At 55.2% G+C, this 23,065-nt stretch overlaps 3 protein-coding genes across 4 annotated transcripts; all 3 read left to right on the forward strand.

Moving 5' to 3' along the window:
• Window positions 1-6: 6 nt before the first annotated feature.
• On the forward strand, window positions 7-7,313 carry Ntn5 (netrin 5). Its single transcript, XM_028859203.2, has 6 exons — window positions 7-647; window positions 3,752-3,940; window positions 4,121-4,270; window positions 4,588-4,641; window positions 5,020-5,100; window positions 6,649-7,313. Exons 1-6 carry the CDS (start codon window positions 23-25, stop codon window positions 7,050-7,052), a joined length of 1,503 nt encoding a protein of 500 aa, XP_028715036.1. The 5' UTR covers window positions 7-22; the 3' UTR covers window positions 7,053-7,313.
• Window positions 7,314-12,676: 5,363 nt separating this feature from the next.
• On the forward strand, window positions 12,677-17,498 carry Ca11 (carbonic anhydrase 11). Of its 2 annotated transcripts, none has more exons than XM_028859212.2 (9): window positions 12,677-13,127; window positions 13,215-13,289; window positions 13,994-14,136; window positions 15,260-15,445; window positions 15,664-15,759; window positions 15,900-15,972; window positions 16,293-16,447; window positions 16,547-16,712; window positions 17,302-17,498. In XM_028859212.2, exons 1-9 carry the CDS (start codon window positions 13,061-13,063, stop codon window positions 17,325-17,327), a joined length of 987 nt encoding a protein of 328 aa, XP_028715045.1. In that variant the 5' UTR covers window positions 12,677-13,060; the 3' UTR covers window positions 17,328-17,498. The 2 variants fall into 2 exon arrangements, with proteins under 2 accessions (XP_028715045.1, XP_028715044.1); XM_028859211.2 differs by lacking the exon at window positions 17,302-17,498 and adding an exon at window positions 17,225-17,286.
• A 483-nt stretch (window positions 17,499-17,981) lies between these two features.
• Window positions 17,982-23,048, forward strand: LOC114684680 (D-box binding PAR bZIP transcription factor). Its single transcript, XM_028859213.2, has 4 exons — window positions 17,982-18,571; window positions 19,386-19,796; window positions 21,046-21,257; window positions 22,549-23,048. Exons 1-4 carry the CDS (start codon window positions 18,433-18,435, stop codon window positions 22,762-22,764), a joined length of 978 nt encoding a protein of 325 aa, XP_028715046.1. The 5' UTR covers window positions 17,982-18,432; the 3' UTR covers window positions 22,765-23,048.
• The last annotated feature ends 17 nt before the right edge of the window (window positions 23,049-23,065 follow it).

Here is a 23,065-nt window from a genome sequence, read left to right on the forward strand (position 1 = left end):
AGGTGCCAGCTCTCCTGTGGCCATGCCCACTGCCTTCGTCCTCTTGCTTCTTCTTGGCCAGGCCACCTCGGATCCATGCTATGATCCAGAAGGGCGCCCTCGCTTCTGCCTCCCGCCAGTGACCCAGCTGGTCGGCAGGGCAGCGGCCCCCTGCCGTCCCACTTGTGCTCTTCCTGCAGCCAGCCCTGGCCCTTCCTGCAATGGAAGTCTGACACTGGACCTGGACGGTCCCTTCCTCTTGACGTCTGTCACTCTGCGGTTCTGCACCCCAGGGCCTCCAGCCCTGGTTCTTTCTGCTGCCTGGGCCGTTGGAGGTCCCTGGAGGCCACTATGGCGTAGGCCTGCCTGGCCTGGAGCTCTGGGGGGGCCTGAGAAGGTAACCTTTCGCTCTCCTCCAGGCCCCAAGGCCAGGATGGTGGCTAGCCACCTCCGTGTGGAGTTTGGGGGCCAGGCAGGGCTGGTGAGCACTGGGGTAAGGGGACGCTGCCAGTGCCACGGCCACGCGGCCCGCTGTGCTGCCCAGGCCCGGCCCCCACGCTGCCGCTGCCGCCACCACACTACTGGCCCAGGCTGTGAGAGCTGCCGCCCATCCCATCGAGACTGGCCCTGGCGGCCTGCCACACCCCAGCACCCTCACGAGTGCTTGCGTAAGTCATGGGTATTGTCCCCAACCCTTGCCACTACTTGGCCCACAGAACAACATGCAATTCGTCCCTTGTCCCAAAACATGCAGAGTGTTCTCTTCCCCTCAGAACTGCTTTCCTTTGCTTGTCCTCACACTGTGCTATGGCCTGGTTCCCTTTCCTTATTTGCCAAGTATCATGTCAGACAGACAGACAGACAGACAGACACATAGACAGACAGACGCACACACAGAACCCTCTGTCAGGGACTCCACTCACTAGATGTAGCCATATGACACCAGGGCAGTCCTGAGCAGAACATATCCCAGGGCAGGGTGTGGCATGGGGTTTGGGCAAGGGTACAAGCAGCACATTTCCTGACTCCTGGAGACATGGCACAGGGATATATAATCATAAAACATTCTGATGGACAACCAGCTGCCAGCCCATTGTCTGGATGGAGAAACTGTGGCCACAGTTCCCTTACACAAAGTCACACAGGTACAGGGTATGACTATGGGTCCCAGAGTGCTGCCATACTAGGTGCCCCGACACAGCCAGGAGCAGCTTCAGCAGATGGCTTTGCCCGATTTCAGCTCCTCTGCCCACAGCTGTGTGACCTCAGGCAAGAGATTTAACCTCTCTGTGCCTGTTTTCTTCTCCCATCAAGTGGGGACAGTGACAGCACTGTCCCTAAGGCTGCAGAGAAGCCAGTGAGCCTGAGTGCACAAAGCCCTGACCTCACTTGTGAGCACCTGCTATGACGCCTATGACATCACTCCCAGGCAGAAAGGAGACCTGGCAGGAACAGAGCTCAGGTGACGTAAGGGAGCTGTGGTCCCAGATGCTGTCATCTCTAGACTCCCCTGACATCCCCTCCTGCAGCCACACTGCCAGCTGTCTCCACTTCCGCTGTGACCGACCTTCAACCTAGGGTAATTAACGCACCGACAGACAGACACAGACAGACAGACGCACGCACGCACGCACGCACGCACGCACGCACACACTCACACATTCCTCAGCCTTTCAGGGAGGCCAGCTCCCAGCCTTCTGCCCTCTACCACCCCAGGGACCAGCAGGGGAGACTCACATGTCCTGAGGCTGGGGCAGGCTCCATCTTGGGCTTGGACAGGGCCTGGGTACTAGGGAGGCTGTATCCCCGAGTATGATCACAGCTATCCAAATTAAGAGAAGTGCAGCCCTGGGGACCTGGATGACAGGAGGTGACACATCTCTGTGGCTTTACAGATAAGGTAGCTTGACTGTGCCCTACCTGTCAGGTTGTTTCAGAAGGGGAAGTGCGGCAACGCCATCACTCTGGGTCAGACAGGAGCTGAAGCCTGCCTCTGAACGAGGTGCTGGAGCAGCACTGTCCCGTAGAGCCTCCTAGAGGCTTGGGGGACGGCAGAGAGCCTCACTGGACAGGCAGCAACCGAGGCTCAGGAAAAGAGTGCCGTTTTCCCAAGAATACACAGCTGCCTCCACCTGCCCACACCACTGCTGCTCTGCCCCGGGGAGCTGCCAGCCCAGGTTCTCAGCCTCTGAGTCCAGGTCTTATTTCATAGTCACCAGGCACTCTGATTTCACATCTCTCTGGAATTGCTGCCACACATACAGAGCCCTGGGCCTGGTGATGCTGAACTAGCCTTTGGTTTAGGTGGATGGGTTTTTGTTGTTTGCTTTAGTTTTTCTAAGACTTGTTTATTATGTATACAGTGTTGTCTGCATGTATGCCTGCAGGCCAAAAGAGGGCACCAGATCCCTTAACCCTAGCACTCCGGAGGCAGAGACAGGAAGATTTCTGTGAGTTTGAGGCCAGCCTGGTCTACAGACTGAGTTCCAGCACATCCAGGGCTACCCAGAGAAACCCTGTCTGGAAAAACTAAAAAGAATGAGTCAGGCACGGTGGGATTCTAGGATATATCCATGCTCAGGAGACGGAAGCATTAAGATCATAAGTTCTGGGCCAGCCTGAGCTTCATGGGGCCCTGTTTCTTCTGCAACCAACCAAAGAAATATATGAAAAGTTTCCTAGTGTGTCTGATCAGCAGTGGGGTATGGAAGGCATGGAGGTCCTTGTACTCACAGATTAACACCAGGGGAACCAGGCTGTTAAACACACTGCTGTCCCTTCAAAGGGAGGGATGTAGAACTTGTTTTCCACCCAGAAGGCTGGGAGCAGTCTGGTTAATATCCTGGTGACCTCGGCACTATCTGTGTAGCTGAGACTACACCAGATCCTCCCCCGCCCCCACACACACACTTATCTTGTTTTTCTTCATCTATAGAACAGCTTGTTAATCTATAGAACATCTTTATGGAAGATGTCACTTGTACTTCACAACGAGTTTCAATGCAGCCATGTCTTAAGCTTTGTTGTGCACACAGGATGGAGTTAATTATCATCAGGAAACTTCACCAAATTGTGCTGTGCTTAAATATGCCTAAAATAAACTACTTAGGGTCAGACTCTCAAAGTTTGAGCCCACACCAGCTACTGAGTCATGTTGAACTGAACTACCTTCTTGCCTCCTATGGGTCCTTACTCTGCTGGCTGTGGTGGTCGTAGAGACCCGTTTGACAGTTACTGCCTTCAAGAATCTGAAAAGTGCTCCCAGGAAAGCACACACATTCACCACATCTGTGGGCTCTGTGGAAACCTGAGAGTACACACTCAGATTCTGCCTCTGGCTCCTTCCTGGCCGCACTGCCTCGGGCAGGTGACGTCACCTGTGTCTCATTTCCCAACCTATAAAAACGGGATGGTGCTGTCCTGGATGACCCACACTCAGCGCATACTCTGTGCTGGGTTCTGAGTTAAACATGCTCGTCTCAATCACCTTGGATGTAAACACAGCCAGTGGGATGGAGCTACAGGATAGAGCAGCTTCAGGCAGGGGCAGGGGTCCCCCAGCCCAGCCCGTTACTTCAGCAATGTGACCTCTCGGGAGGGTCACAGCTCAGCCTGAGAATTAAGGTATCCTGGGACTGAGCCAAAGGCAGTCTCTAAAACCGCAGACCTACGTTCTTTCCTCAGGAAGGATGGTAGGGAAAAGGTTGGGGATGGGAGACAGACCTGGCCCTAATGTGTCTGTGTGACGGTTCTGACATCATCTTGTCCCTAGCCTGCTCCTGCAACCAGCATGCCCGACGCTGCCGATTCAACTCCGAGCTATTCAGGTTGTCAGGTGGCCGTAGTGGGGGTGTGTGTGAGCGGTGCCGCCACCACACAGCAGGGCGGCACTGTCACTACTGCCAGCCAGGGTTCTGGAGGGACCCAAGCCAGCCCATCACTAGTCACAAGGCATGCAGGGGTGAGTGTGGCCTGAAGCCAGGCCAAAGGGGAAGGACACAGAGCCAGGGTTCTCTATTGGCAGGTACAGAGGTGGGTTTGAGGGAGGAGGCCAGGGTCTAGACTTGCAGGCTTGGGGAGGGTTCACAGGTTTTGCTGGGAGCCTCTCGGTCCCAAACATCTCATTCCTTTCGTCATGAAGCCTGCCGCTGCCATCCAATTGGAGCAACAGGAGGGATGTGCAACCAGACCAGTGGCCAGTGCTCTTGCAAGTTAGGGGTCACAGGCCTGACATGCAATCACTGTGGCCCTGGATACCAGCAGAGCCGCTCACCCAGGATGCCCTGCCAACGTAAGTCCCACGGCACGTGATGCCGTAAATCCTGGACCCGGATGGAAGATAACGGTCCAGGTTTGAGTGGGAAACGGTAGTGTAGCTTTGGCTTTTGGGTGGTAGTGGATGAACTCTGATTCTCCAGAGAATTTGGGTCTGAAACTACACCACAGACTCTTCAATCTTAGGAAGAAGATGGCTAAGGTTTTAGACTGTTCTTGAAGAAGGGACGGGTCTTGGGGAGGGTAAAGGATGGCTGTACCCTTGGGAGTTGGCATACCTGGATTCCTCGTGGTGATTCCTAGAGTTTAAATTGAACTTCTCTGGTCTGACAGGAATTCCAGAGGCAACAACTGCCCTTGCTACTACCCCGATTGCGTCCCGATCTGGTAAGAGGCTGGCACAGACACTCCAGGCAGCAAGGGGAATCTGGGACGGGCTGACTGGGTCCAGAAGGCACCCAGCCCTCCTTTTTAGTTATTGTTTATTTGTTTGTTTTGTTTTAGTTTTGCTTTGTTTTTTTGAGCTAGGGTTCATCTGAGTAGCCCTGGTAGAACAGGGTCTGTAGACCAGGTTAATCTCGAACTCATAGATTGGCCTGCCTTTGCCTCTTGAGTGCTGAGATTAAAGGCGTGTACCACCATGCCTGGCTTCCAGCTCTTCTTGAGAGGCAGGGGCAGACAGTTCAGCTGTCTGTGGACATGGGGTGGGGAGATGGGCTGTGATCCAGGCTGTGGAACCCACTGCAGAGAGCCTGACCTCTCCAGACCCACAGTGTCAGAACTATTGCAGTGTCTGGGACACCAGCGTGCACATGAACCTTCAGAGGTACTGCCAGCAGGACTACGGTGAGTGACGGAGACAAGAGGGTCTGCCTTCTTCCTGCCATTCCGTTTCCTTATTTTAAATGGGAAAGGATATTGACCCTAAAGGACTCTTCCCTGCCAGGATGTGTGAGAACAGGAGACCATGGTGGGGGACGGTGGGAGGAACCCCTACCTTCTTGTGTCTCCTTGTCCCCCACAGTCTTCACTTGCAGTTTCATCCTGTCCTTCAGCCTGACATCTCGGAGTGCTGGAAGGAGAAGAGGGATCTAGAGGAACAGAAGGGCCCTGCTTCTATCCTGTCTTTCTTCCAGTCTCCCTCCCCATCAGTACACGCCAGTCCGCAATCCGAGGCCCACGAGCTCAGCTCTCAGACGTTCGGGAGTCAGGCCTAGCTAAGAGATACAACCCAATCCCAGCTACTTCCTTCCATACAGGACCATGGGCTCCTTTGCCCTCAAGATCATCAAATGACTTCAGGGTCACAAGTCTTTGAAGTGCAGCTTCCTCCACCCTCTTCTCAGGGATACTGACCACACAGATCTGGCCTGTTAGCCGGAGTCCAGCCCCCAGGCTGGCCTGACCCTTCCTTACCACAGCACTGACTCATGCTAGCATTGACCTTAACCAACTCTCAGGCCTTAGCGCTCAATCCATCCTTTGGACCCCCGATTTACCCCAGAGCCTTTCCGACAAGACCCATCTCTCCTGAGGCCTCCAATCCTGGGGACCTTCTCATTGTTACACCAATACTCTGACTTAGCTAGGCATGGTGGTCCAGGCTCAAAACCTCCAGTTCCCAGGAGGCTGAGGCAGAAAGATTGCATGAGTTCTGGATTAGTTTACGTTGCAGAATAAGTCCTAGGCCAGCCTCAACATCTTAGTGAGACCTTGTTTCCAGAACAGTAGCCACCCTGGAATCCCGAGGCTACTGTTAATAGTAACAGGATCCCAAAAGTTCTAGCCAGTTTTATTGGAAGCCCTCCGGGGAGCAGGTGAGCATCATCCTGAACCTCCACCTCCCTCACCTTTCTCAACCACAACCTGAAACTCTACTTCACACGCTCCTCCTAATTACAATTTAGGGCACCCCTGCCACTCACGTGGCCCTTACAACCATGATCCTGGAGATCCCCTCCTCCATGTCACATACCATTGCAGGCCACCATCCTAGACCATCTCATACGCCCTCCCCAACTTTGATCCAGGCCTCTAATTCATATATTCAGACCAGTGGTTCTCAACCTTCCTAATGCAGCGACCCTTAAACACAGATCCCCATGTTGTGGTGACCCCCAGCCATACAATTATTTTCGTTGCTACTTCCTAAATATAACTTTGCTACTGTTATGAATCATAATATAAAGATCTGTGCTTTCTGACGGTCTTAGGCGACCCCTGTGAAAGGGACGTGCGACCCCAAGACAGGGGTCGAGACTCCACAGTTTGAGAACGGCTAACCTAGACCCTGCCTGCCCCTTTCCACTGCCGAAGTGTAGGGTCTTCTCCATCAGGCCTGTCCTGGCTCCTCAGGGACATCTCCTACTTGTCTGACTTGGTGTCTTCCCGCAGTTCTGCACGCACAGGTTAAGGATTCCGAACAGCTTGCAGCGTCGTCGTCGCCGTCGTCGTCATCGGAGGCGGTGGCTCCTGAGTGGCGGCGGCTGCCCGTGCACGTGCTGGCCGTGTACAAGCAGCGCCCGTGGCCCGTGCGCCGCGGCGGCCAGGAGGCCTGGGTGCCCGGCGCCGACCTGGCCTGCGGCTGCCTGCGCCTGCGCCCCGGTGCCGACTACCTCCTGCTGGGCAGTGCCGCGGCCCACACCCAGCCCGCCCGAGGCCTCGTCCTGGACCGCCGCGGCCTCGCGCTGCCCTGGAGGCCGCACTGGGCCCTGCCGCTGCGGCGGCTACAGCGGAAGGAGCGTGGCGGCGCCTGCCGCGGCCTGCTGCCTCCCACCCAGCCCGGGCCCAGCGGCTGAACTGAGCCTGGCCGCCTTGGGCAAGGTGTGAGGCCGCGCAGAGCCTTTGACCTCGACGTGCATGCATGGGTGCGTGCGTGCGTGCGTGCGTGCGTGGTCGCTGCGGAGCCAATCGGAAGCTGCAGCACACCTGACGCCATTCCGCACGCACGTGCTTCTGCCATGCAGGCATGAGCGACTTTTAGCAAAAGGCAGGAAGCCGCGAGCAGGCCTCTGGGAGGTTACCCCTTCGGCCTGTGAGCCTAAAGGTTGTTTGTCCCAATAAAGCCTCGTGTCCCGTGGAGTTGTGTCTACAGCCCCCTGATCCATGTTGGGAGAGTCTTCAGGGGGCGAATGAAGAAGGCCTGAGTACATTTGCCAAGCTGAAGTTCTAAGGGAGGTTTCTGAGCCAAAGTGTGCAATGCTCTTAGAGGGAAGGACGCGAGTGGAGTCACTGGGTGCCAGTTGCATGTGTCGCTTGATTAACCAGAAGACAATAGGCTAGGTATGGCTGGGAAAGGCAAGAAATTTGACAAAGGCGCCAGGGGTCTCACATATCCAGAAACTTTGACATTTAGATAGTCTTTAGTATTCTTATGGGCCTGAAGATAGTCTCCACGGGGGGGGGGGGAACTTTGAATATCACATGGTCTTGAAATGTGGTGTGGAGCCATGGTGGTACATGTCTCAGCACTTAGGAGGTGGAGGATCAGGAGCGCAAGCATTATCTAACAAATGCTGTTTGAAGATAAAACCGATTTATCCCCATTAAAGGTTTGGCACAGGCCTGGCCCACAGCAAGCACCGTATGAGTTAACTGTCACTGAATACCCAGAGGCCTCACTAGCCTCTGGGTACTCTGACGGGGAGGACCTTGCTGGGATCCCAAGGTAACGGGCGTTGAGGGCAGGGGAGCGAGCTGAGGGAGTTCACAGGGGTGTGGGAACCTTTGGAGCTGCTGGAGCTCTGGCGGTGCCCACCTCCCACCCAAGAGCCTGGGTGTAGGAGATGAAAGCAGGGAGCAGAGCGAGCCTTCTGTGTTCCTTGTGACGCAAACTTTGTTTCTAGCAGCCGAAGCGAATTGGTGTGAAATCCACATCTGTGCCACTTGCCGACCAGGCCCTTCCCATCCCTCCCTCCAGGCGCCAGCCCTGCCTGTCTGTGCACAGTAATGGAGGTGGCCCAGGTGGCCACCAGACCTCAGAGGAGGCCCCGCCACCTCACAGCATACCAGCTGACTTCATTGTGGTGGTGGTGGTGGTGGTGGTGGGTCTCCTGAAGTCTGTATTTGTTCTAATATGAATTTGCCTAGAATAAAGGGGAGAAAGGGAGCTCCAGATGAAGGGAAACGCTTTTGGAGGATCCAGAAACTGGAACTCAGGCTGTAGCTCAACTCGAGTGCTTACTTAACCTGCATGAGACCCTGGGTTTGGTTCCCCTCACCCCACTGTAAACCAGGCGTGGTGGTAAATGCCTACCATCCCAGAATTGGAGAGTTACAAAGTAGGAAGATGAGAAATTCATTCTCAGCCACATAATGAGACCCTGCCTCAAAACAGCAGCAAAATTCCAAAGGTTAAAGGAGATGCTGAGCCAGGTCTGGTGTATCCCTGTAATCTCAGCACTTGGGAGACTGGGGCAGGATGAGCCGGAGTTGGAATTTGAGGCCAGCCTGGCCTATACAGTGAGACTTTGTCCAAAAAACTATTTTTCACTATAAACTATATGGCTTAAGAAAACAGGCATGGGGGGGTGGGCTGGGGGAAGGTGGAGGTGGGTGGTGGGTGTGGGTGGGAGGGGGAGAACAAGGGAATCCATGGCTGATATGTAAAATTAAATTTAATAAATAAATTTAAAAATGAAAAAAAAAAAAAAAGAAAGAAAACAGGCATTAAGCCAGGTGGTGGTGGCACACGCCTTTAACCCCAGCACTTGGGAGGCAGAGGCAGGTGGATCTCTGTGAGTTTAAGGCCATCCTGGTCTACAGAGTGAGATCCAGGACAGGCTCCAAAACTACACAGAGAAACCCTGTCTCAAAAAAAAAAAAAAAAAAAAAAAAAAAAAAAAAAAAAGAAGGAAAGAAAAGAAAACAGGCATTAAGCCAGGCAGTGGTAGCACATGCCTTTAACCCCAGCACTCGGGAGGCAGAGGCAGGTGGATTCCTGTGAGTTTGAGGCCAGCCTGGTCTACAGAGCAAGTTCTAGGACAACTGAGGATGTTACACAGTGAAACCTTATATTGAAAAACAAAACAAAACAAAAACAAACAAACAAACAAAAACCAAGCATTTGTTGTCCCACATTCTAGAGTAATTTTTTATTTTGTTGTTTTTTGTTTTTTTGAGGCAAGGTTTCTCTGTGTAACCCTGACTGTCCTGGAACTCACTCTGTAGACCAGGCTGGCCTCCAACTCAGAGATCCTCCTGCCTCTGCCTTCCTAGTGCAGGGATTAAAGGTGTGCGCCACACTGCCATATTATAGAGTTTAAAATTGAAAGTCAGGGTGTTGGTAGGGCCACACTAAGAAGGTGTTAGAGAGGGCCATCCCTGCCTCTTCCAGACTCTGGGGCTACCTGTGACCCTTGGCTTGTGGCCGTGTAATTCTCATCTCTGTCTCTGTCTTCAGAGGCTGCTGTCTCTACTCTTCCTCCCTTGGCTGATGAGGATACTTGTTCTTTGATGGGGGTCCATAATAATAATGAAGGGTGATATCTCAAATACTTCTCAAGTGGTGTAGGATTATCATCCCAGCCACATGGAACACTGAGGCAAGAGGATGGAAAGTTCAAGGCCTGTCTGAGCTACATAGTGAGAAACTGTCTCAAAAGAAAAGGTTACAAGGGCTGGAGATGTTCCTCATCTGTAGAATGCTTGCCTAGAATCCCCCAGTGAGGAACTTGGGGTGTGGTTCAATGGTAGAGCCCCTGCCTAGAATCCCCCAGTGAGGGCTGGGGTGTGACTCAGTGGTAGAGCCCCTGCCTAGAATCCCCCAGTGAGGGCTGGGGTGTGGCTCAGTGGTGAGCCCTGCTAGAATCCCCCAGTGAGGGCTGGGGTGTGACTCAGTGGTGGAGCCCCTGCCTAGAATCCCCCAGTGAGGGGCTGGGGTGTGAGCTCAGTGGTAGAGCCCCTGCCTAGAATCCCCCAGTGAGGGGCTGGAGTGTGGACTCTAGTGGTGAGAGCCCCTGCCTAGAATCCCCCAGTGAGGGCTGGGGTGTGGCTCAGTGGTAGAGCCCCTGCCTAGAATCCCCCAGTGAGGGGCTGGGGTGTGGCTCAGTGGTGGAGCTCCTGCCTGGAATCCCCCAGTGAGAGGCTGGGGTGTGGCTCAGTGGTGGAGCCCCTGCCTAGAATCCCCCAGTGAGGGTCTGGGGGGTGTGGCTCAGTGGTGGAGCCCCTGCCTAGAATCCCCCAGTGAGGGTCTGGGGTGTGGCTCAGTGGTGGAGCTCCTGCCTAGAATCCCCCAGTGAGGGTCTGGGGGTGTAGCTCAGCTGTAGAGTGCTTGCCTGGCACACATAAAGCCTCGGCTTCAATCCTCAACACGGGGAAAACAAACAAACAAACAAACACCTTAATCACACAAGCTAAGACCCCTTTGTCAAATAAGGCCCACTCCTGGGTGCCAGGGCGTGTCTCAGCAGCAGAGTGAACACTAGTCTCCACTGCAGTGGGTGTCACCCCTTCCTGGCTCCTCACTCCACCTGTGGAATAGGGCTAGTGCTGACCCCACATCATGGGCAGCTTCAGGGCTGAGAGAAGCCTACACAGGTGGGTCTTCCTGCCGGGGTCCCCACTCTAGTATGTTCTCTCTGCTTGCTCCCCGTGCCCTGTTCTACTTTTTTCTTTTGTTTTTTGAGACACGTCCCGGGTGGTGTCCAACATGAACTTTTTTTTTTCTTTCCTTTCCTTTTTTTTTTTTTAAAGATTTATTTCTTTATTATGTATACAGTGTTCTGTCTGCATATATGCCTGCTTACCAGAAGAGGGCACCAGATCTCATTATAGATGGTTGTGAGCCACCATGTGGGTGCTGGGAATTAAACTCAGGACCTCTGGAAGAGCAGCCAGGGCTCTTAACCTCCAAGCCATCTCTCCAGCCCCAACATGAGCTTTTTCTTTCTTTCTTTCTTTCTTTCTTTTTTCTTTTTCTTTTTTTTTTTTTGGTTTTTCGAGACAGGGTTTCTCTGTGCAGTTTTGTGCCGTTCCTGGAACTCGCTTTGGAGACCAGGCCTCCCGAGTGCTGGGACTAAAGGCGTGTGCCACCACCGCCCGGCATGAACTTTTTCAACTGCCTGCCTCCCTCTGTCCTGGAGGATCTCTTCAAGTCATTTGGTCCTTGACTGGGCCCTCTCCTCTGAGTACCTGTCCTGTGGTTTTGCTCTCTGTAGGAGTGAGTCTATGTAGGGTCCCTGTGTGTGCTCCAGGTCTGTGTCTGTTTCTCTGTCCTTGCATGCTTGGTGTCTCTATGAGTTTGGATCTCTACCCTCCATTCCTGCCTGAATGGTCCTTCTATTCTGCCCCTTAGTGTCTGCCTCTGCCTCGCTGTATGTCTCTGTATCTCTTTCTCTGCATCCATGTGACTCTGTCCTTCTTGCCTGTCCAATGTCTCCTTTAATCCCATGGCTGGGTGTCCCCGCTTCTATCTTTAATGTATTTCTTTCTGTTTTGTTTTTGTTTTTCAAGACAGGGTTTCTCTGTGTAGCACTGGCTGTCCTGGGACTCGCTCTGTAGATCAAGCTGGCCTCGAACTCAGAGATCCCCCTGCTTCTGCCTCCTGAGTGTTGGGATTAAAGGCATGTGCCACTCCTGTGCCCCCCACCCCCAGCCTCTATTGTTATTTCTTAGTGCCTGCCTCCTTCCACCTCTCTGTCCTGTGGCTCCGTCATTCTTGTTCTCTGTGGGCTGTTAGTTGTTTTGTTTAGACAAGGTCTTACTGTGTAGCCTAGGATGGCTTCAAATCCTCAGCCTCCTGAATGCTGGGATCACACGTGGGGACCACCATGCTTGCTCTATGTGTTTGTGTGTCTCTGTCTCCTTTCCTGTGGCCTGGCATCATGCTTTTCAGTGCCTGAGCCCCCTCCCCTTCTGCATGGCATCTTTATTTTCTCTAAGCAGGTCTCTTTCTGTGTCTGTGATTCTAATGTGTCTCCATACTTCCTGCCTGCCTGGTTCTGACCATCAAGTCTCTCTGTGTGTCTCTATTTCTCTTCTCTCTCCCTCCTACCTGACATCTTGCTCCCCCTTCCCCCCCATTCTGAGCACCGGGTCCCTCCTTCCCAGCCTAAGCTGCCTCCAGCCTTCTGCTCATCCTCGAGTCCCCCACCCACCCCACCCCCGGCCTCTGCCTCCCCCTCCCGGCCAGTGGCCTTTCTGCACTCCAGGTCCCCAGTGCCCAGTCCGTTCTGGCCTTGGCACCTGGAGCAGGGCCCTCTCAGCGGCACTGTACCTCCCTTCCCAGGGCTGGTCCCGGGGTGCGGCCCTTTCCACTGCGGAGGCCCCCAGCCAAACATCAAACCAGTGGGAGCATGCGGGTGGGGAAGAGGGAATCAGAACTCGAGGTGATGGGGGTGGGGGTAGGGAGGGAGGGAGGGAGGAGATGGAAAGAGGAAGAGGTAGCACAGGGCGAGGGAGGAGGTGAGAGAGAAGAAGGGAAGGCAGAGTCGAACAGGGAGGAGGAGGACGGAGGAAAGAAGAGAAGGCAGGGTGAGGGAGGAGGCGGAGGGAGGAGAGTGCACGCGGCGAGTGCGCGGCTAGGTTCGCTGGATGAGAGCGAAGAGGGGGTGTGCATCGGCACCGAGAGGGACCTGGTGCCGGCGAGGCCGATCGCAGCTCTGGGAGATAGAGCGAGAGCAGGGCGCGGGCCCAGGCGGGCGGAGGAGTGCACTTCAAACAGGCACTGGGGTGCGCGGTCCCAGACCCTGCATCTCGGGAGCGAGGGCTCCCGTGCTGGGCACAGCCAGGCTGGAAGTCCCAGGAGGAGGGGAGGGAAGAGCTAGGGGGCCGGGCGCTGGGAAAGGGTCGCTCCGAGGCCTCTTGGATGGGGGGTGCGGCTCGCCTGAGCGCCCCTCAAGCGCTGGTGCTCTGGGCCGCACTGGGAGCGGCAGGTAAGACCTGGGGGTCCAGGTAGCAGCCCCTGAGGGAGGAGCGGGGTGGGGTGCCTAGGAGAGGGATGCAGGATGCTCTCTTCCCAGCTCACATCGGACCTGCACCTGATCCCGAGGACTGGTGGAGCTACAAGGAGAATCTCCAGGGAAACTTCGTGCCAGGTGCAAACAGGGTGGAGACCCAGAGCCCGACCCCATATTCCTAGGTGCCGTTTTCCCCAGACTCCCGACTCTGGGTCCTCGATCCTCTCATCTTCCACGAGACCAGTGCTCCCAGCCCCTGCTTTCTCCCCCCAGGAGTGGGACCCAGCCTCTGAACCTCAGCGGCTCACCATGGGACATTATACATGCGCATTTCAAGTAGTGAGTGGGAGTGAGTGCAGGGAAAGAAAAGTGTGGGGGTGGAGAGATATGTATGTGTTTGCAGCCATAGACAGGTCCAATTCCGGCTGAAAGGCACAGGCTCAGTAGCTCAAGTCCCCGCCCCGCCCCCTCACCCGGGCCTTCTAGCCCTCTTCGGCAACTCCTCTCCCCTAATACTCTAATCCAGCTGTGGGACCTGGGAGACTAAAGAACTACAACTCCCATGGGGCTATAGGAAAGACAGGAGATGGATTAGTTGGTTTCACCTCTGAGGCCTATTGGGAGTTGTAGTTTTGTTTTTACATAGATTTAATTTAACATGGGAAAAATACAGGGAAGGCTTGGAGGTGTTAGGAGCTTCTAGGAAAGGATTCCAAAATTCTTCTAGGAATTAGGATTCTGGCTCTTATGCGGCTCCTTCTTAGCTTCAGATGGGTTATCCCTGCCCCCCAGTCCAACACAGCAGGTCCTGCCTGAGATCCAGCCTGTTTCTGTCCCCACAGGGCCTCCCTTCTGGGGCCTGGTGAATGCTGCCTGGACCCTGTGCGCTGTGGGGAAGCGGCAGAGCCCCGTGGATGTGGAGCTGAAGCGGGTTCTTTACGACCCTTTTCTGCCTCCGCTCCGGCTCAGCACCGGGGGAGAAAAGGTAAGGAGCCTTGCAATGGGTGAGTATGAGCAGAGGGGACCCGTGCAGAGGTGGGTGGGGAACTGTGGGGAACCAAAGGCACCAGCTGGGTGGAGAGAAGGCTCTTCACTCTCTGAAGTTCACCAGTTCTTCCCTTCCCACTGGTTTCATCAACTTCCCATGTTTGCCCAATTAGTGAAGACGGAAGGCAGCCCATGCCAAGCAATTGAAAAGGCTTAACAAACCCACTAATTTTCACAATAACCTACAAAATAGGTGCTATTTTTATCATCCTTATTTTATATTATCCTCATTTTATGGATAGAAAGTTACTAAGGACACTCACTAAGGTACCATTTCTTTTTCTTTTTTCTTTTTTTTTGTTTTTCGAGACAGGGTTTCTCTGTGTAGCTTTGGAGCCTGTCCTGGAACTCACTCTGTAGCCCAGGCTGCCCTCGAACTCACAGAGATCTGCCTGCCTCTGCCTCCCGAGTGCTGGGATTAAAGGCCTGCGCCACCACCGCCCGGCGAGGTACCATTTCTTTAGAAGAGCTGGCACCGTGAGCTAAAAGCCTCGGTCCCTCAGATCTGCTTCCCTGCTCTGCTCACGGAGAATATCCTTCCTGTCTTTTTCTCTTCCTGTCCCTCCACTGTCCATCCTTATCCAGTCTTATTTGGACCACATTGTCATCCCAGCTACACAGGAGGCAGAGGCAGGTGGATCTCTGTGAGTTTGAGGCCAGCCTGGTCCACAAAGCGTGTTCCAGGATAGCCAGAGGTGTTATATAGAAAAACCCTGTCTTGGAAAACAAAACAAACCAGACAAACAAACAAACAAAAAAAAAAAAAAAAAAAAAAAGAAGAAGAAAGACTCATTCGATAGCTGAGTCTGGACTTGAACTCATGGCATTCCTGCCTCAGTTTTCTCAGGGCTGGGATTACAAGCCTGAAACAGTACTCCTGGCCCAGTACTTGTTAACCAAATTAATTTATCAGTGTTGAATATCTGCAGAAGACATGGTCTGAGCCTGGGGGGTGGCTTATGCCTAATCTATATTAAATAATTGTTGGCCTGGGGAATGGATGAGTGGAGGATGGGTGGGAGCCATCTCTGTGTCTGCAATAGCTTCTACCTCTCCTACAGCTCCGGGGAACCTTGTACAACACTGGCCGCCATGTCTCCTTCCTGCCTGCACCCCGCCCTGTGGTCAACGTGTCTGGGGGTCCTCTTCTTTACAGCCACCGACTTAGTGAACTTCGGCTGCTGTTTGGAGCTCGAGATGGGGCTGGCTCTGAACACCAGATCAACCACCAGGGCTTCTCTGCTGAGGTGGTGACCTCTAACCTATGACCCTCACACTAGGTCACCCTGTTTTTTGTTTTGTTTTTTCTAGCTTAATGCTTCACCCCATCCTTCTACCCAGGGCTACCTGTCCCCACCCTAAGTACTAATCCCTAATGCAATTCTGGACACAAAGGCCTGAGAGCTGAAACCATGCTCTCTTCCCCTCAGCTCAGGACCTCTTCTCTGGCTCCCTGCTCCCCTAGGTGCAGCTGATTCACTTCAACCAAGAGCTCTACGGAAATCTCAGTGCTGCCTCAAGGGGCCCCAATGGCCTGGCCATTCTCAGCCTCTTTGTCAATGTGAGGGAGGCAAGATGGGCACCTGGCTTCCAGGGTGTGAGGGACAAGGGAGGCTGGGAGGCTAGGATCCTTACGATGGGGGTGGTGGGCCTCTGGGGACCCCTGGGCTGCTGTCTCCTCGCCTCATGCCCCCTGCATAGGTGGCTGGCAGCTCCAACCCATTCCTCAGTCGCCTCCTCAACCGGGACACCATCACCCGAATCTCCTACAAGAGTAAGTCCCCGAGCTTGGGGTGGAATCCCGGCTACTAGAGAGGAAAGAAGGGTGACAAACAAGGTCAGTGTCTGGGCTACTTAGTGAGATCCAGTCCCCAGACAGAAAGTGAAAGAGAGGCTGGAGGTGTCGCTTGCTGAGAGAACTCCTGATTTGAATCCCCCAGTGAGGGGCTGGGGGCCTGACTCAGTGGTACCCGCCTAGCATGCCTTAGGTTCAATCTCCAATCTGTAACAAAAATAACGAAGTCCCCATGGATTGGTTGCACACGCGTGGGTTCCCAGGGGACACCCTTTCACACTGGATTGATATCCCCACAGATGACGCCTACTTTCTTCAAGACCTGAGCCTGGAGCTCCTGTTCCCAGAATCCTTTGGCTTCATCACCTATCAGGGCTCCCTCAGCACTCCTCCGTGCTCCGAGACTGTCACCTGGATCCTCATCGACAGGGCTCTCAATATCACCTCCCTCCAGGTGACCTCATGTGTGCATGCTGCCCCTATCCCGAGTACTGCCTTCCCTGGGCATTCCCTTTCCATTCACCCATGTTCTCCCGTGCTTCTCTTGAGGCAGATGCACTCCCTGAGACTCCTGAGCCAGAATCCCCCCTCCCAGATCTTCCAGAGCCTCAGCGGTAATGGCCGGCCCCTGCAGCCCTTGGCCCACAGAGCCTTGAGGGGCAACCGGGACCCCCGGCACCCCGAGAGGCGATGCCGAGGCCCCAACTACCGCCTGCACGGTACGCTTATGTGTGCTCTTCTCCTCCACACCTTGACACAGTCTGCACTTATTCGCAGCGGTCTCTCTGTGTGACACATCCCTCAGTCCTTTCTCCCTCTCCCCATGGAACAGCGTGGGTAGCCCACCCCTCTTTACAGCTTAGTCTAAGACCCGACACCCTCTGCTTTCCTTGCGGTGCATTTACATACTGCTTCTTGCCCTCTGCCTATTGTCACTTTCCAAGATGGTACGGTCCAACTCACCTGTTTACAAATGGTATGACCCACTTATGGCTACCCCCTTTCTCACAATCCATGTGGTACAATCCCCCTGTCTTCCTAACTGCCACTGTGTTCTTCCCCCGGAAATCTTCTCGACCGGGTGCCTGGTACAGTTCAGATTTCCAGTTCCCCTTCACGTACTAGCACCTTGATGCCGAGCAGCCTAATCTGCACGTCCCATCCGACCTCCTTCCCTCTCTCTATGGTCCGGTCCAGGCGCTGACTCTTCCCCCAACTTGGTATATTCCAGCCCCCTTTAGCAGCCAGACTGTGGTAGAGCCTTAGGATGCGCTCAGACTCGCCACAAGCCGGCACCTTCTTTTGCAGTGGACGGTGGTCCTCATGGTCGCTGAGACCCTCCGACACGAGCATTACTCCCGCCTGTCCTGAGCTTCCTCACGAGGGAAGGGGAGCCACCCTAAAACAAAGCTATTAAAGGGACCGGATGTTTCCAGCTTCTGGGCGGTGGGATTCTCAGTCGCGATTGAGAAATATCTGGGTATTAAAAAGTAATTTTTCCTGAAGCCCACTTCTTTCTGCTTTAACCTCTTCTGATCGGTGTGCTGCGTTTTTCCTCAAGTAAGGAGCCCGTGGACAGACGGCTCCTTTAAGAGACACCCCTCCTGCCCCACACCCGAGTCGGGCAGCACGCGCTGGGCCATGTGCTTCCCCCTTCTTCCTGCCTCATTGGCTTGAAGTGGGTCACGGTCCCGCCCCCAGTGCCGCCTCTCATTGGCCAAATGTAGGTCAGTGTCCCGCCTTCTTCCAGAAGGAGAGGCAACTTCACACGCTCAGCCCCTCACGCGCCTCCAGGGTCTTGGCAGATCCCGTCACCTCATTGGCCGAGCGTCTCAAGGGCTCGGGATGTGATTGGCCCTTGCTTGAAGCCGGAGGGAGGCACGCGGCTGGGGTGCATGGCCCGAGAGGAGGGAGGGGGCCCGGAGGAGGGGCACGCGCTCTGGCGTCGGGTGTTTTGGTTTGGATTTTTTTTTTTTTCCGCGAAAGAAGTTTGCTTTGGCCACGCCCCAAGGCTGCCGCCTCCTCCTGCCCCCTCCTCCTCCGCCCCTGGGCGCACACCTCTGGGTGCAGATTGCAAAGCTCCTTTCCTTGCGAGAAGTGCAAAATTGTCAAGAGCTAGAGGCTCGCCCACCTGGTGCGGAAGGAGCGCGCGCCTGTGCCCCTTGGGGACCCTCAGTTGCAAGGAGACAGCTGCTTGGTCACCCACTCGCCCCGACTCTAGGATCCTCCCGGGACACTCTGGAGTTGCACCTTTCTGCAGAGGACTGGCTGACCCCCGCAGAGCTCTTAGGATTTGCTACGCTCTGATACTGGAGGCTCGCAGCCGCGCTCTCCCGACCCCGGGACACACTCGGCCGAACCACAGCAGTGTGCAGGTGACTGGTCCATCATCTCGTCGACTCTCCATGAGCTCATGAACCTGGGAGCAGGTGTCCGGCGATGGCGCGGCCTCTGAGCGACAGGACCCCGGGCCCCCTGCTGTTGGGAGGCCCGGCAGGGGCCCCCCCTGGCGGGGGAGCGTTGCTTGGGCTGCGGAGCCTTCTGCAGGGGACCAGCAAGCCCAAAGAGCCGGCCAGCTGTGAGTTCTAGTCCCACTGTCTTAAGGACTGAAATGTTGGGGTGGTGGTCCTGTGTGCTAGGTGTCCCATCTTCCCTAGTTGTCATTCGGTTACTCAGGTGTTGGGCCATCTCAGTCTCTCAGCGTCCGTGGCTAAATCTGACCCCTGGAAGGCCCAAGGGTCAAGTCCCGAGAGGCTTCCTCCATTAGGACGGAGTCTAGGTGCCAGCCCCCCTTCCTTCCCTTCGGCCCGGGAGTCTGGACCCCTGGAATCCTGGGGAGGGAGGGGGTGTGTCGGATGCTCACACGGTGCTGACACGGGCTTGGGCGGGGCCTCGCAGGATCACATGGAAACTGGAAATGAGGAATGTGCCCGAGCTGTGGGTCGCTTCCTGCCCCGAACAGAGTGTGGGGGAGGGGGACGACGGTGCCAGGGGTGGGGGACTTACCGAGCTGTCACTTTTTCTCTCTCACCTGCCCAACCTTTCACCCACCCTGTCTCTAAATCCCTCTTTCTAAACTTCCATCGTTTTTCTCTGGGTTGTTTTCTGTGTCTCCATCCCTGTCTCTCCGTATACTTTCTCTTTCTCTCTCTTGGGGTCCCTGTCGTCCTGTCCACACTCTTTCTGGGCCTCCCCAACCCCCGTGTTTATGCCTCTCTCCTTTCTGGGTTCCTGTCTCCCTAACCTGCCCGCACTTCTCGGGGTCTTTGCCGTACGGCTCCCGTCTCATCGCTTCTTTGCATCTCGGCCATGCGTGTCTCTATACTTCATCTCTGACTTGGGGGCCCCCTCCCGTGTGTCTCCTCCCCATCCCGTCTCCCCCTGACCCACAGGTCTCCTGAAGGAAAAGGAGCGGAAGGCGACTCTGCCCCCAGCTCCCGTCCCGGGACCGGGCCTGGAAACGGCTGGCCCAGCCGATGCCCCGACAGGGGCAGTCGGTGGCGGTGGGTCCCCGCGGGGACGCTCGGGGCCGGGGGCTGGCCCGAGTCTTTTTGCGCCGCTGCTGTGGGAACGCACTTTGCCTTTCGGCGACGTGGAATACGTGGACCTGGACGCCTTCCTGCTGGAGCACGGGCTCCCGCCCAGCCCGCCGCCCCCCGGGGGCCTGTCGCCCGCACCCTCTCCAGCGCGCACGCCCGCGCCCTCCCCGGGGCCCGGCTCTTGCGGCTCCTCTTCCCCCCGCTCGTCGCCGGGGCACGCCCCCGCGCGGGCTACCCTGGGCGCCGCCGGCGGCCACCGCGCAGGTGCGGTGAAGGGGCGGGGCTGGCGGGCAGGGGGTGGGCCTCGCGGCGCTTTTGGAACTCGGCCCGATGAGATGCGGCGATCCTTTAGGGAACCTGGGCCCCTAAATGTCAGAGGATTGATTATCCTGGGAGAGGCTGTATTTTTCTCTAGGATAAAGTTTCCTCATGCTCCTGGAGCCAAGACTAGAAACTCAGAACACCTTAGGTAACTGGGGAGCGGACTGACTCCATGTCTCTGTCCAGAATTTTGGGACTGGACTTCAAGGACATCTAAAATTGGAGCAGGCCAGAGCTGGCCACTAGGTTCCCGGATCCCCACTCCCCCTTCCAGTGGAGGGTGTTGCATCCTGGCTCCCAGAGTCTTGTAGCAGGAAATGCCGGGGTCCCGATTCTGTATTGTCCAGAGGGAGCTCCCCATATTCCTGCGACGGGGACCTAGGATCTCAGAAGTGTGGGCGTCTCCATGGCAAAGGGCTTGTCAGGCCGGTTCTCCCACGATCCCCATAAGCGCGGGGTGGGTGGGTAGGATCCTTGGAGATGTTGGAGCTGAGACCAAAAGGAACAAGAGGGGAGGCGACCCCTATCAAGACAAAGAGTCTCGTTGTGGGACACCTGGGTACACCTGTCCCTGATCCGACCTCCAGGCCAAACAGTGCTGCACATTCCCGCGCCACGTGAGTCCGCCCTCCCTGCTGCGCGCACGCGCTCTCACGCGCGAGGAGGCGGGGCCCGGGAACGTGAGGGTGCGTGGTGAGGGGGGGGAGAGGGGGAGGGAAGCTGTCAGCTACACGTGATTCGGCCGTGAACCCGTGTCCTCAGCTGGCCCCGGCTTGTCTGTTCTTAAAGACACAGGCATCATCCTTTTTTAGCCAAGCTTCTGGAACCTCGGAGCAGCTTCTGCTTTTCCATCACTCTTAGGAGTGAGTCTAGCAGGTTTAAACTCTGAGCATACAGAGAATTCAGTAAGTAGGACTCAGACGAGAGAGTGGCAACAACAACAAAAAAGGTTTTAGAAGCTCTTAGCAGACTCGCGGGGTATTTAAGTCCAGTCATTTGTGCCTTTACTCATAAAGGTAGAACTGCTTTCGTGGTGGCTAAGGGTCTTTGTCACAGGGTTGAGGCTTGGCAGGCAGGCTTTGTGTTAGACTGCAGGAAAGACTACCCTGTGGTGGATAAGGTGGAGGGGACCCCTGAGAAAGCAGTCCCCAAACGAAATACTCAGGCATTCAAGTGGTGTGTATTTCTCCAGGCTTGACCTCTAGGGACACACCCAGTCCCGTGGACCCAGACACCGTGGAGGTGCTAATGACCTTTGAACCTGATCCAGCTGATCTTGCCCTGTCAAGCATTCCAGGCCATGAGACTTTTGACCCTCGGAGACACCGCTTCTCAGAGGAGGAACTGAAGCCTCAGCCAATCATGAAGAAGGCAAGGAAAGTCCAGGTGCCCGAGGAACAGAAGGTGAGCGTGACCAGGTGCGGGGTGTGACTGGTCAGGAACTGCCTTTGATCCTAGCTGAGGGAAACTTCTCTTTGGGATGAGGTCTCGGAGTCTTGTGGCCTACAGACATACCCTGGTTCGTGAGGTTCCCGGGGACAGGCTGTCCTGAGAATCACAAAGATGGTGTCACTGTGGTCCAGTCACGTGGCCCTCGAACCCCCGTGGAGCAGGGCTCAAGTTCCCAGGGGCTGTTGCTAATTACAGCTTTTTTAGTGCCCCATCAGCCTGCTGCTGAGCTGCTGGCCTGGCTGGAGCTGGTCTTTGGCTTTTAACCTGAAACATCCATAGGACTGCCCCTGCCTGGGGTCACCCTTTACCGGCCATGTTCTAATTTGGGGGAGTTAGAGCAGCACATGCATCCTTCTACCATTCTGGTTTTGCTGTTATTGGGGTCTCTGCCAGCAAAGAGAGGTACTTGGACTTCTCTCACGTTTTTGCCATGGCCTTGTATCATAGCCATTTCAGCATCTAGTTCCATCTAAGAAACCCAGTCTATACCAATGGCTTTTCCTGCTACAGAGCTCATCTGTTGCTAGGGAATGAGTGTGTCCTGGCAAGCTGGAACCTTTAAGAGAAAACTAAGGGAAGTATTTTTCCCAGCTGGGTAGGGGACCCATTGTGTAATTCTCAAGGGAAGCCTCAGCTTCCACCTCTTCCTTCAGTTAGGTACTGGAGGGAGGAAGGGGAGCAGACAGTCCCCTTACATCAGTTCAAGGACAGAAGAGACTGGGTGGGATCATTGGGTCTACTTACAGCTTAAGTTTACTTGCTGAGATGAGGTTACCTTGACAACCAGGACACCAAACCCATCACTGGGTTGCTATCCACGCTTTCCTTAGCAACCAGGATCTGGAAAGGTGAATTCTAAGGCAGGGTGCTCTTCAATGGGATAAGCCTTTAGACCCTGAAGGCCTCGTTGCTAGGTAACAAGCATCCATCGCAACCAGGTTTCCGTAGGTCCTTGTCAAGTGGGGAGGCTTGCTCTGCACGGTGGAGACTTTGAAGACCAGCTTTTCTCCTATGTGTACCTGGAGTCTGTCTTGTGATTTAGCTTTCTGCTAGGGCCCTGTTCTTAGCAGCTAGGGCAGTAGACAGCATCACTCCGGGTGCCTATCCCAGCAAAGGCTGGTAGCCCTTAGTTCTCACTGCTGTGCAGAAGCAGGCCCGTGCATGGGGATGCTTGTGGGAGTGTTTCCAAACCTGCCACTTGTCCCTCTGTTGGATCTCAGTGCCTTTCCACCCTCCACCCCAGGATGAGAAGTACTGGAGCCGGAGGTACAAGAATAACGAGGCAGCCAAGAGGTCTCGGGACGCACGAAGACTCAAGGAGAATCAGATATCTGTGCGGGCAGCCTTCCTGGAGAAGGAGAACGCCCTCTTGCGGCAGGAGGTGGTGGCTGTGCGGCAGGAGCTGTCCCACTACCGCGCTGTGCTCTCACGCTATCAGGCCCAGCACGGGACACTGTGAGGCCACGGCCACCCTGCCCGGGCCGAGCTCTCTTCCTTGCTCAGACTTGCACCTGTCACTCTTCCTCCCTCCTGTCCCATGGCTGATGGATGGCCTGGCCAGCTAGGTGCCCCAGGGACGTGATGATACAGACAAATACATTTATATTTTTAAGAAAAAGCTAGCCACCTCCCACCTCCCTCGTGGGGGTGGGGAGGGTCCTGTGTGTGCTCTTAGCACTTCGGGGAACCTATCCACCCAACCGCCTCCGTCAACACAATCCTGAATAAATCTTGAGAACCCAGGAGCCAGCTGTCATGGG

Source organism: Peromyscus leucopus, chromosome 1, assembly GCF_004664715.2.
Source record: "Peromyscus leucopus breed LL Stock chromosome 1, UCI_PerLeu_2.1, whole genome shotgun sequence".
In the NCBI taxonomy this organism is placed as follows: Eukaryota; Metazoa; Chordata; class Mammalia; order Rodentia; family Cricetidae; genus Peromyscus; species Peromyscus leucopus.